The 13,205-nt window shown below is 50.0% G+C and overlaps 1 protein-coding gene across 1 annotated transcript in view; it reads right to left on the bottom strand.

Annotated features, from left to right (window-relative positions):
• Window positions 1–1,168: 1,168 nt before the first annotated feature.
• TENM2 (teneurin transmembrane protein 2) overlaps window positions 1,169–13,205 on the bottom strand; it is a 910,242-nt gene continuing 898,205 nt past the window's right edge. Inside the window, exons 30-31 of the mRNA XM_006766332.2 lie at window positions 5,396–5,526; window positions 1,169–3,367 (exon numbers count right to left, since the gene is read on the bottom strand). Coding sequence (XP_006766395.1) covers window positions 2,606–3,367; window positions 5,396–5,526 — 893 coding nt within the window. The 3' untranslated portion in view covers window positions 1,169–2,605. The remainder of the gene's footprint in view (window positions 3,368–5,395; window positions 5,527–13,205) is intronic.

The following is a 13,205-nucleotide window of genomic DNA, read 5'->3' as shown; positions in this document are numbered from 1 at the left end:
GAGCACTTGTTTGTGAAATTCAAATGGCTCCCTCTTGTGTTTGTTTGACAAAATGCAGCCTTCAATCATTGTATCTTCTGACCCGTTTCAACCTCTTGAGCCTTCTGGCCCAGTTGGTGGTCTCACCACAGGACCTTTGCATATGCGGCTCCCTGGTCTGGAACCCATGTCCTCCTCTCCCCCTGGTTACCTCCTACGTCACATTCAGACCTCAGCAACTTCCGTGACACTCCCAGTCTAGCTCACATCCCCACTTATGTGCAGTCACAGCTTTATCAGTCTATCCCTTTCGGCACCAACACCCCTGTCATTTCCTTCACTTCCCAGTGTCATTGTTTGACTATTGTCTCTCTGCAACCCTGACTGTGGGTTGCACGAGGTGAGGACCCCTGTTTATGTCTACTCACCTCGTTTATCCCCACAATTGAGCACAGGCCCTGGCACGTGGCCAGCTCTCAGTATGATGATGAGTGAATAAAAGGCGAGGATTAAGTGAAAGTATTGTGTGCAGGGCACTTAGCACTGTTCTCGGCATCTATAAATATTAGCTATGAATGATAATATTCTAACTAGGATTGGTGCACAAAAATTCATCTAAATCCTAAGTCCTCTTTTTACTTGGGTTGCCCTAAGTGTGCCCATTTTGAAGTAAATTGACCTAATCTGGAAGAACATACAAACACATACACCAAGCATGTCAAACTCAAAGGCTAACACTGGCCAAATAAATGAGGCATGCGGCCCGTGGGCTGCGAGTTTGACATGCTTGACATACACACACTCCACACACAGAACTATACAAACACATGCACGTCTCCCAAAATGTTAAGGTGTTTGCAGTCAATTTCCTGCCAACACTTCCCAGAACTAGCAGGGAGAACCCTGACTTCCCGGGAGGCCTGCAGGGACCCATTTAGCCTGGGTGGGCCTGAGGGTCCTCACTGCCCGTGGGCCCCAGCCCAGACTCTCTTGCCCACCTGTGTCATGAGAGAGGGGGCTGCAGGTGTGAGGAGAGACCAGTCTAGACTGGAGAGCAGTCTGGGGCCCTGAGAGACCTCCAGCAAAAACTCCTCCAAAACTTCAACATACCAGCGTATCCATCCCCCTTTCTCCAGCGACTTGCACCGTGCCCTCCCCTCAAAGCATTTCCACAGAAGACCAGTGTCCACAGGAGTTTTAGAGACTTTATTTATGTATAAACCATTTAAACACTTTGCCATAAATTATCTTTGCCTGTCCCTAGTCTTTGCTTAGCAGCAAATTAAAATTAATATAAAAACTCGATGAACAATTCATACATGTATATTACAAAAAAGTTCCTGTACCAAAGTTCTTATTAGACTTTTTTTTTGTGTTTTTGCATTAAACTCTTTTTGTTTGTTTGTTTTTTTTGGATGGGTTTTCTTTTTTTTTTTTTTTAATTTTTTTTTGTTTTGTTTTGTTTTCTCTCCTCGTGGTGACTGTCATGTGATTGTCTCAGTTTCTGGACCAAACAAACACACTAAGAATTTTTAAACCGGAAACAGTGATTGTGCCTCGAGGCTAAGGTATGTACAGGGTGATCGGAAGTGGTGCCCGTTAGCAAGAGTGTCACGATGCCACACCTCTACTGCAACTGATAACCCACGAACTACGGAATCTAGACGGACTACACCCTGTGACTGCGGATTACTGTCCACAATGGAGTCTTCAAAGACAAAAGAGTATGAAATCCCCCTGCGGGGACGAGAGCCGCCGTTCTGAAGGGAAGGGTACACTCTGCGCTCCCATAGGTGAGCTCAGGCCCCACGGTGTCGGGACCTGAGGGTTAAGTGCTGAACGGTATTATTTCGCTTTGACGTTGGAATTTCCTTTTTCTGCTCCCCCTCTCGTGTTTTTTTTTCTTTAAATTTTTCTTTAAAAAGTATGTCCAGTGCTCACTCTTTCACGTGTACGCCCCCCTCCCCAGTCGCTACGCACAAATCGCCCCCCCTCCCCAAGTCGTGTTTTAAATGCACCTGTATTGAAACGAAAAAAACGTCGGTAGTAGTTTGTCCATCAAGCAGTCTGATTGGGTCTCCTCAGCTGGTTGGGCCGGGTCCGGGGTTGCCGTCCCAGGGGAGTCTCTGCGTCGCTCACCTGCGAGTCAGTGAGGTAATAGCACAGGAGGCCTGCTCGCCTTCATCTCTTTGTTTTTCAGTCGTGTGTTTGTTTTGCTTTTCGTTTTATTTGCGTGTGTGTGTGTGTGTGTGTGTTTTCTCTTTTGTTCCTTTTGGACATCTCTTTCCTGTGTAGACCCAGAACAAGTGGGTCGTATGTTAGGGGAACTTGGAACATGGTGTGTGTGCGTTCGTTCGTTCGTTCATTCATTCGTTTGTTTTGTGTGTTGTTGTTTTTGTTTTTGTTTTTCTCTCGGAATCGTCAGCCGGGCTTTAGTCTGCTTTGGGAGGTGGGACGTCTCGCTTGGTCAGTAGCATTGGAACTCAAAAAATGTGAGCTTGCTTGCCACTGGTCCCCAAGGCAGCCCGGCCTCAGTGCCCCTGTTAGGTCTTCATCTCCTTAGGAGAGGAGAGGACAGTTACTCCCGCTGAGCCATCCAGACACGGGATGGCAGCCGGCGATTGTGTTACCTCTTTCCCATCTCGTTCTGTCTTAAGAACTGGATGTTGCTGCTACAGTCTGCGAGCTCTGGGTACTGCTCCACGGGAAGCACGTAGTAGCCCTCGTACCCCTGCACGCGGCCCGCGCTCAGGAGCTGCTGCCGCTCGCCCTCAGTCCACAGGCGGCTCCCCTCGCGCCCGTCCCTGGCCCTCTGCTGCTCCTTGGCCCAGGCGGTGCCCAGGGCCCTCTGTCGGGCCTGGTCCAGCACGCGGGCCTTCTCTTCGTCCAGGGTGTCGGGGGTGAGGCCGTAGCGGATGCTGAGCAGCAGCGTGTTGTACTGGAACTCGACGTTGGTGAACCTTCGAGTCCTGCCGTTGACCAGCAGCGTGGGCTGCGACACGGTCACGTTCACCCCGCTCTCCAGCACCTTGCGGCCGATGGTGGTGCCCAGCGTGACCAGGTCGCTGTCGGCCGCGCCGATCTTCACAAAGTAGTGGGTGTCCTTGCCCTCGATGCTGTAGTGCATCTTGTCCAGGTAGTAGGCGTTGTTCAGCACGGACGCCACCTTGCGGCTGTCCTCGCTGGCGATGCTGGACACGCCCGTGCTCACCCGCCCTTCTTTGATGGCGAACAGGATGCCTTTGCCGATGATGGGCGTGGTGGTGGCAAACCAGTGGCCGGCTTTCTCGCGGATGTTGGCGTGCAGCTTCTTAGAAATGACCTGCCCTTCCAGGGCCAGGAAGGCCTGGTTGTGCCTCTCTGTCGTCTGCTGGACCCCTGTGATGAGCTGCGGGCGGAAGAAAACACGAGAGCTGAGTCCGTGGGCACAGGCTGGGAAGCTTGTGACAGAAAGGGTAAAGCTCGGCCTCCCCGCAGGACCGAGGCTTGCGTCTTTGATGACATGCACTGGCTGTTTTTTTAAAAAATATATTTTATTGATTTTTTATGGAGAGGAAGGGAGAGAGATAGAGAGTTAGAAACATCCATGAGAGAGAAACATCAATCAGCTGCCTCCTGCACACCCCCTACTGGGGATGTGCCTGCGACCAAGGTACATGCCCTTGACCGGAATCGAACCTGGGACCTTTCAGTTCGCAGGCCGAAGCTCTATCCACTGAGCCAAACCGGTTAGGGCTGCACTGGCTGTTTTTAAAACATGTTTTTATTGATATTAGAGAGAGGAAGGGAGAGGGAGAGAGACAGAAACACCAACATCGATCGGCTGCCTCCTGCACATGCCCTATTGGGGATCGAGCCCACAACCAGGGCATGTGCCCTGGGCAGGAATCGAACAGGTGACCCCCTGGTGCAGGGGACGAAGCTCAACCAACTGAGCCACACCGGCTGGGCTCGGCTTACCTTTGAGACTGGGACAGGCTGGCGGTTCCCAGGGACTCTGGTGGTGTGGCCTGTCCGCTGGAACTGTGCCCCTAACTAAAACGACGGTATGGGGGTTTGCCACCTCGCTGGCACCCGCGCCCAGGCCTCCCCACTCGCCTGGTCTGTCCCTTCGAGGAGGAAGAGAGTCGCCGCATTCCGCATTCCGAGGGCTCGGCAGCTGCCTTGCCCATTTCACACCCAGGCGTATCCTGGCCTGAAGGGTGGGGTGTGTGTTTGAGCAGCTGGGACCCTGGCTGCCGTGACCTAGATTGTTTTGAGGCCAGTGCCCTGGATATTCATGAACTTCCTTGGGTTAAGACCTTGCTACTCAAAGTATGGTTGGGAGCGGGGGAACCCTTGGGCCCGCCCTGATAGAAAAAAACCCCAGAAATCTCAGACCTCACTCAGGAGCCGCCTTCTAACCAGACAGACACCCTGGGTGGTTTGTAGCATATTCATGTCTGAGGTGCACCTGGCTTCGTGGGCCCGAGGGATGGTCCCCGGGCTCTGAGTCATTTGCCTTGGATTTTCACCCCGGCTCCGCTGAGGGAGGAAATCACCATTATCGCCGTGGCCTTCCGTTCTCCCCTCACAAATTACAGCTTGTCTCCATTGGTGGTTGGGGGACAGGCTGGGATAATGGAAGAGGCTGTGTTGGGGAGGTAATGGCACTTAGAGAAATGAGAGAAATGATGGCTATTCATCCGCTGAGTGGTCCCCGAGGGGCCGGACGGAGAAAAGGCTGTTCTCAATTACCCAGCGGCTCCTCCTCGTCGCTCTCGTTACACAGTCTGGACTGTTCTCCAGAGCAGCTGGGACCTCTCAGGCCTTTATGGTGCCGAGTGCCAGTTCCGTGGCGGGGGCTACGGGACATGCCGCCCACCCCCACCAGCCCCTTGTGGCAGAGCTCGGAGCTGTACCCACGTGGAAAATGACCACCCCTCGGTCATCACCGAGAGAACCAAGTACAGATTATGTACTGAAAACTCAATCTGTATACGTTTGGGCCATAAAACCCTGACGTTTTATGCGGGGCATAAAAATATGCTTTAATGGGACAGAAACGGCAAAGCATCGTTTTATGATGCCCCATAAAAGCCGAAAGGTTTATGGTATTACAGGCAGTGCAGATGGTAGGTTGCTGCTAGATTTCTCTGTGCTGTTGTTAATCAAGGAGTCACTCAAGGGTATATACTGAACAGCCCATGATACCACAATTAAGGTTGTAATCGAGGTTCTGAAGAAATGCGTGCTGGGCCAGAGAGGTGACAGCATTGACGCTGGCTTTCCTGGGAAGCCACAGCGGTTCATACATCTTTTATACCCAGCTCTGGTGTTTCCCCCTCTGCCCACGTGCCCTTGGCTCCCATGCAGTTCTGTTTGCAAAAGGGAACGGTGACAGTCCTTCGTGTTCTTGGCAGGAACCCCCGCTTACCTGTCCATTCTCACTTGCTTGGCTCTCTGACAGTTCATAGGGAGGAGGCACGAAATACATTTTGGCTCTTGGGAAGCCAGGAATGATGTTGCTGAGCTGAAATCCAAACATCACAAGCCAGCTTTTCACATCTAGGGTGGAAAAAAAAACAAGGGCTTCTGAAATCACCGTGGGTGGGAAGCAATAGGGGATTTTGGAAGGAGAGCAAAATAAAATGGATGGGTGGGTGTGAATCCAACAGGAGAGGGAGGCAGGAGCCTCTGAAGGTCTCCTGGTTCAGACCCAGAGCTTCTTTGCATCGGTTCGAGGAAGAAGATGTCCTCCCTCACTTGGTCAGTTGTTAGCCCCCCATGTGGTGACTTAGAAGACCAGTGATGGAGCGAGGTAGATCATAGATCTAGTTTCAAATGCCCTCGCCGTGTGACCTTGGGCAAGCTCCTGCCCTTTCTCTATGCTTTAGGCTCCTCAGATGGGACTTGGGTAACCCCTGTGCCGATCTCGTTGGGTTGTTGTGAGGGCTGAAGGAGAAAACCCATGGGAAGGGCTTACCACAGTGCCTGGCACGTGGATTGCTCCACCCAGTCACCCTCCCCTTCTACTGGGCAAGTATGTAAGGGAACATCTATTACAGGCCAGTGGGTGTGTTTAGAAGCTAGAGATACAGTGATCAGCTGGATGGGTAAGTGGTGATCGTGGACACTGCGCAGGACATCTGGGTGGGGTGCTGCCCTATGCTGGCTCGAGATGGAAAGGAGAGTCTGTGAGTGCGTGAAATGCAGAGTCCTCTGGCTCCTGAGCCCCTTGGCTCAGGTGACTACTCTTCAAGGAGAGGCCAAAAGAGAGCCCTGTGCGCTCAGAGTAAGACTGCCCTCCTCCCGCTAGAAGGCGAGATCGAGTCTCTTGCATTGGGAATCATACCTCCTGCCCCCTGGGTCCTGCCCTCCACTGAATGGCCCCAACTCTCATAGGAAGACTGTGTCCCCCAGAGCACCTGGCCTCCTCCCCCAGTGACCAGTGGAGAGTCCTGGACATCCATTCCTCACCACACTCACAGCCTCACCCACACCATCGGCACCCCAACATCACGCCTTCTACCCGACTCCCGAAACATGTCCACTGGGCTCTGGAATTCACATTCATCAGCAGCAAAGTCCCCCATGTCATCAACCTCCTTCCTAAGGCTCCTTTCCCTTCCTGCTCTGAAATCATCTCTTTCCCCGTGGACGCTGGTCTGTGTGCTTCTCCTACAATCACTGAACCTGAGATATGAGAGCTCCTTGTTGCAGTCATTACTGACAACAGGCCACTCACCTGCATTTCTTCATGCTTTTCTTCTCCACTGTCATTCTCCATCTCTGCTCCTGAATTCATTTTTAGTGATTTCATTATACAAGCACTTGATCCTTCAACTCCCTGCCCTCTTAGTTCCTTGATAATCCTCCCTCGCTCATTCTCATCCTCTGGACCTCATCACCAGTCATTCTCATCTTTTGTCATGTCATTTTCATGCACATCACCCTGGGACCACTGCCAGGATACTCAGTTTTGTAACCTGACATGCATACTCCTTGACCCTCTCCCCTCCCTAGAACCTTCAATCCATCCTAAACCTCTTTCCCTCATCCCTCCATATCTTGGTCTCTCTGCTTCTCTCACTGAGCACACATTCCATGGCCAAGCATTAGACTCATTCCCTTGTGTATAGGCGCAGATTCTCCCCTTTCTCACTTCTTCACACTTGCTTGTTGAAGTCACAGTTTTGGTTAAATTTGAGTCTTTGCTCATTCCATGTTTGGAGCTGTGCAGCTGAATGTGCCTGGAGAAACGAATGTAATCATGCTGACTGTTCCACTTTAAATTCCAGACCACCAACCCTAATTGTGTGGTCAGTGGTTCTCAACCTTCCTAATGCCGCGACCCTTTAATACAGTTCCTCATGCTGTGGTGACCCCCCCCCCCCAACCATAAAATTATTTTCGTTGCTACTTCATAACTGTAATTTTGCTACTGTTATGAATCATAATGTAAATATCTGATATGCAGGATGTATTTTCAGGGGTCACGACCCACAGGTTGAGAACCACTGCTAGTTGCCTGGCCATCTGACTACGTTCCCTTCCTCCACTCAGGCATCCTCCCATTCTCCTGGGTGATTTTACATCTTCTCATCTCTGCTTTCCCTTCCTCCCTCTAGCGGCTGACCGTGAGAAAACTGATGCAGCTAGAGGGGAGTTTCCCTAAACTCTCTACCAGCATCCGTGCCCATATTCCCCACCTTCTTCCTGGAGCTGTTTAAGTCAACCCTCCACTTACGCACTAGGTCACATCCTTTCCTGGCCACTCAAGAGCATCACTCCAGCAACTCCCCCCGCCCCTCTGCCCCCGGGCCATCCAATGTCACCAATGTCCTCTTCTTTCAATGGATCAACCTCATCAGCATACAAACATGCTACTAAATGTCCACCTTAAACAATTCCTCCCTTGTCTCTACTTCTCCCTTTAGCCATCACTCATTTCTTATCCCCCTTTCAAAAAGTTTCTCAACCTTAAAATAATTTTCTATACTTATTGTCTCCCATTCTCTTCCCATTCTCCTTTGAAACCCTCAACCTGCCCTGGCTGGTTTGGCTCAGTGGATAGAGTGTCAGCCTGTAGACTGAAAGAAAGGTCCCAGGTTCAATTCTGGTCAAGGGCATGTGGGCTTGTGGGCTGGCCTGGGGTTGTGGGCTTGGTCCCCAGTAGGGGTTGTGCAAGAGGCAAGCCGATCAATGATTTTCTCTCATCATTGATGTTTCTATCTCTCTCCTTCTCCCTTCCTCTCTGAAATCAATAAAAATATATTTAAACAAATATTTAAAAAGCAAAAGAACAAAACAAAACAAGCAAACAAACAAACAAAACGCAACCTGGGCATGTGCCCTGACTGGGAATCAAACCTAAAACCTTTCAGTGCATGGGACAACACCCAACCAACTGAGTGACATGGGCCAGAGCTTAGCATTCCTTTTTATGGCTAAAGAATATTCCATTGTTTGGATATACTACATTTTGTTTATCCATTCATTAGTTTATGAATATTTGGGTTGTTTATACCTTTTTTCCTTACTATTATGAACAATGCTGCTATGACCACTGGTGCACAGGTTTTTGTTGAAAACCTGTTTTTAGCCCTGGACAATTTTGGTCAATGGTTAGAGAGTTGGCCCTTGGACTGAAGGTCATGGGTTCAATTCTCGGTTCATTTGGTTGGAGTGTCGTCCAGTACACCAAAAGGTTGCTGGTTCAATCCCCCCCCTCCAATTGGAGTGCATGTGGGGATCGGGGATCAACCAACTGATGTTTTTCTCTCAATCAAAGTTTCTCTCTCTCTCTCTTTCTCTCTCTCTTTTCTCTAAAAATCAATGGAAAAATATCCTTGAGTGAGGATTAAAAAACAAAAGAAAAAGCCTGTTTTCAGTTTTCTTTTTAAAAAAAATATAGTTTATTGACTTTTATTGATTTCAGAGAGGAAGGGAGAGGGAGAGAGAGAGAGAGAAACATCAGTGATGAGAGAATCATTGATGGGCTGCCTCTTGCATGCCCCACACTGGGGATCGAGCCCACAACCTGAGCACATGCCCTGACTGGGAACTGAATCATGGTCTCCTGGTTCACAGGTTGATGCTCAACCACTGAGCCATGCCAGTGGCTGTTTTCAGTTTTCTTGATCATATACCTCGATGTGAAATTGCTGGGTCATATTCAATCCTTTACTTTACAAATAGATCCAGAATCTGTGTCTACTTCTTGCCATTTTCACCACCTCAACCCTGGCCCATCACCTCTTGCCTGGACTTCTTACTGGCTTCCCTGCTTCCACCTCGGACCCCACATGCCTTATCAGCACAGCAGCCGGAAGGAGCCTTTAAACATGGAGCAGGCCCTGTCATTCCTCTGCTGCGAACATGCCATGCCCCTCCCCCATTTCTCTCCATGAAAAAGCCCAAGTCCTCCTGATGGTCTCTAAGGACCCTCGCCCGAGGTCTCTCTGGCTTTACCTTCTCCCCTTGTTCCCTCAGCTCCAGCCTCTGCTATAGCTCCATCATGCCAGGTGCACACTCATCTCAGGGCCTGGAATGCATGTCCTGAAAAGTATCTTCCGGCTCCCTCACCTCTTTCAAGTCTTCTCAGATGCTGCCTTTCCAATGGGGCCAACCCCAACCACCACATTTACCACCTGCCCCCACCCCCAAAAATCCCAAGTCTCCTTTCTCTGCTCGTTCCCTTTGCCCCCCAGTAGTCACATTCCAACATGCATGTGTATTATACCTACTGGCTACTGTCAGAATGTAAGCTTCACAAGGGCAGGGAGTAAAAAAAAAATCTATTTTAGTCACTGATGTCCCCCCAAGCCCTACAACAATGCTTGGAACAAAATAGGTGCTCAGTAAGTGTCCCTGGAATGAATGAATGAATGAATGAATGAAGTAAACACTGAACATTTTTTTAAATATGGGAGAGCCATCCTGTCCATGTATTAGAGCTTTGTTATTGCTACCATGTTATAGAGAACCTACCACATCACTGTTGGGTGGGCCTGTGATTATATTCAAGCTTTCGTACCAGGCAACTGAGGCTCAGAGAGGACATGTGCCCGCCTGAGGTCAACACGGGGGATGCGCCCGCAACCAAGGTACATGCCCCTGACCGGAATTGAACCTGGGACCCTTCAGTCCGCAGGCCGACGCTCTATCCACTGAGCAAAACTGGTTCGGCATGACTTTGGTACTAAACATACAGGCTTGTAAGGACCCTTGAATGGGAGAGAATCTGGGATTCATGATGCATTCGTTGGCCTTGGGCACAGTAGTCCCTTGAGCGACTTGGCAATGACATATTAGCGCTAGCCCATTTAAGAATTATTTATCAATGCAGGCTTGAGATTGCCTTCAAAAGTGTGTCAGCATCCAGCAGAGAGAAGCCTGGCTTTCATGCAGCAAAAATCACATATTGACGAAGAAGCTGTTTTGTGCCGGATGCTGTAGAGCCTGGCTTTCCCAACTGTGGATATTCATTTTTGAATGGCCATTCATTTTTGAATGGCCTCGGCACCATTGTTTGGCCATATCTACATATCACCTGCGCGGGCATTTACTTCCTGATTTCGGAAAAATAAAGTTTTCTTTTTCACTTAAGCCAGTCCATTTTTTCTTGAAGAAAGCTCTTAACATTTTTCAAAAATTATTTTTAAAATGGATTTTTAGAGAGAGAGGAGGGGAGGAGAGAGAATTATTGATGTGAGAGCGAGACAGTGATTGGTTGCCTCCTGCACACCCACAAACTGACCAACCTAGAATCAAACTGGCAATCTTTCAGTGCATGGGTTGACACCCAACCGAGCCACATGGCCAGGGCTTCCCTCAGTCCATTTTTAAAGACAGACATTGCTACTACCATCAAGGAGAAAGCAGACTCACTTGATGCAAACAGAAAATAACTGTAAAATTAAAATGAAGAAAACAATCGATGCAATTAAATTGAGCATGATTTTGTTGCCAGCTACTGAGGGAGTCTTAGATCTGCTCTCTCCATTAAAAAGGGAGATTAGGAGTGTTAATGAGGTGGCAAACACATCCCAGTGTCCAGGGTAGACTTTCCTGCCTCAACTGATTGGGAGGAATACAAGGAGGACTGAAAAGAGACTAAGGTCCCCATCTGTGTTTCCATGCTGCTTAGTACCTCATCTGCACACCTTCACAGACACGTGGGCTGTGTGGGGAGTTCCCTGAAAGGCAAAGAGGTCTTTCCCCTGTAGGATCCTCCCAGCACTCAGGAGGTGATTCCTGGTCCCTGCCTTTGAGACCAGGGATTTGAAGGGCCACACCCACGAATAATAATAATTCCTCATGCCACCTGCCTTTTTTTACCTTCTAACATGGCTTGGTTTCTGAGTCTAAACCTTCTGTAAAGTGTTTATTCGAGTTGCTGGTCTCCTCCTCCATTCGGCGGGAGGCACACCTGGCACCACAAGCCCCCTCCTCCCTTGGAAGTCACTGGTACGTGACGGGCTCCTTAAACATCTGGCAACCTGGTGCCCCCTAAGAGCTCATTCCCTCCCTCTTCTCAGGTTCTTCAACGCATCTGGAAGCACGTTCTCTCTCCAAAACCTGCTGTCAGCACACTGCTTGGTGCTAAGCATAGATGGGAGGAGGGGGTGCGGGAAGAAGGAGGAGGCGCCTTCCTCCTCACTGAGGGAAAGGAAACCCTACAAAATCTGACTTTATGCTCACAGGTGCCTTGGGTTATAAACCCAAAGACCCACTCAGGACAAGGGGTGGGAGGAAAATGCAAGTCATGGTGGGTGACACCTAAGAGGTTCACTTGGCTCCAAATTTGTTGGGGTTTCCGGTTTGCCAAATCCATGCCACTCAGAGCAGAATTTGGATCTGTTTCAGGGTGGAGCTGGAGAGTCCTCCCTCCACACCCCAGAAAATGATGCAGGGGTGGCGTCCCCACTCTTCATCTACAAAGTTCCCATGTCCAAGTTCATTGCTGTGTATGCATAGCAACCACATTCCATTCGCCTTCGTGCTGGGCCAAGTGCGTTACAAGTCACAATTCATTTACTTTTCCCAATCCCATGGGGGAGAACTGTTATTCTCACCATTTTGCTGATGAAGAACCCAAAGCTCAGAAAGGTTAAGACGTTTGTTCAAGTTACACAACAAGTGATGGGCAAGGCCAGAACGTGCTCATGGCCTGAGGACAGACCAGGCTCTGGCCTGGGCTCTGGTCCAGGTTTGTCCAGGACTCGGGTGTCTCCTGGGATGCTAACATTGGGAGGGACATCTGTCTCCCTGCCTTTTTACTAATACCTTTTAATCACAGACATAGCAATCATCAATATATCACCTTAAAAAAAGAACTGTTAAGTCCTGCCATCGTGGCTCAGTGGATTGAACATGTCCCATGCACCAAGAGGTCACGGGTTCAATTCTCGGTCAGGGCACATGATTGGGTTGCGGGCTTGATCTCTAGTAGGGGGTGTGCAGGAGGCAGCTGATAGATGGTTCTCTCTCATCAATGTTTCTATTTCTCCCTCTCTCTCTTTCTCTAGAACCAATAAAAACATTTAAAAAATATTAAAAAACCCCACAACTGTTAAAAAGGCTGCATTTTTGGAGCCCGTGAGTGGGAAAGGAATCTTTCCTGACCTCTGTCGCCCCTTCCTGGCAGCTGCCCCTCTGCTCCAGCCCAGGTGTCTTGGAGCTGCTGACGGGGCCTCCCCCGCCCGCTCTCCAGGGAGCCTCTTGCATTCAGAGAGCAATTTCCCAACAGCCAAGATGCTCTTGGGCACTAGAGAGAAGGTTCCGCGCTTCCGGTTCCTACCGACTACATCTTAATTATTCTTCTGCTTAAATGGCGAGCGCAAGTTCAACCACTCCGCTGTTCTCCTAAGTGGCAAATGAAGGCTCACTGAGATGAGGTTACAGATGAGCCACCATGCACAGAGTGGAGAAGAGTTGGTATTCTCCGCGGGGGTCCCCGCTCCAGGGGTCCCCTCCCCGTGGCGGGGCAGCAGGTGTGGGCGTGTGCCTGGCCCTGCTCTCCCCCCAGCTCCCTGGTCCAGCTGGGACGGGAAACATCAGCCCAGGCCACGTGGCTTCCCTAACACTACCGTTTATGTCAGACTCTTTCTAACAGTTTCCGCATTTAATTTTGTTGGACTTGGTTCAACCTGATTTAATTCACATTTATTGAGTCTGAACCACTGGAACCAGGAAAGCCGCCTTCCTGGGGCGCAAGGCTGGGGAGCGCACGTGGGTGGCGG

Source organism: Myotis davidii, unplaced genomic scaffold (genome assembly GCF_000327345.1).
Source record: "Myotis davidii unplaced genomic scaffold, ASM32734v1 scaffold18, whole genome shotgun sequence".
In the NCBI taxonomy this organism is placed as follows: domain Eukaryota; kingdom Metazoa; phylum Chordata; class Mammalia; order Chiroptera; family Vespertilionidae; genus Myotis; species Myotis davidii.
This window is presented reverse-complemented; position numbering and strand designations above follow the sequence as displayed.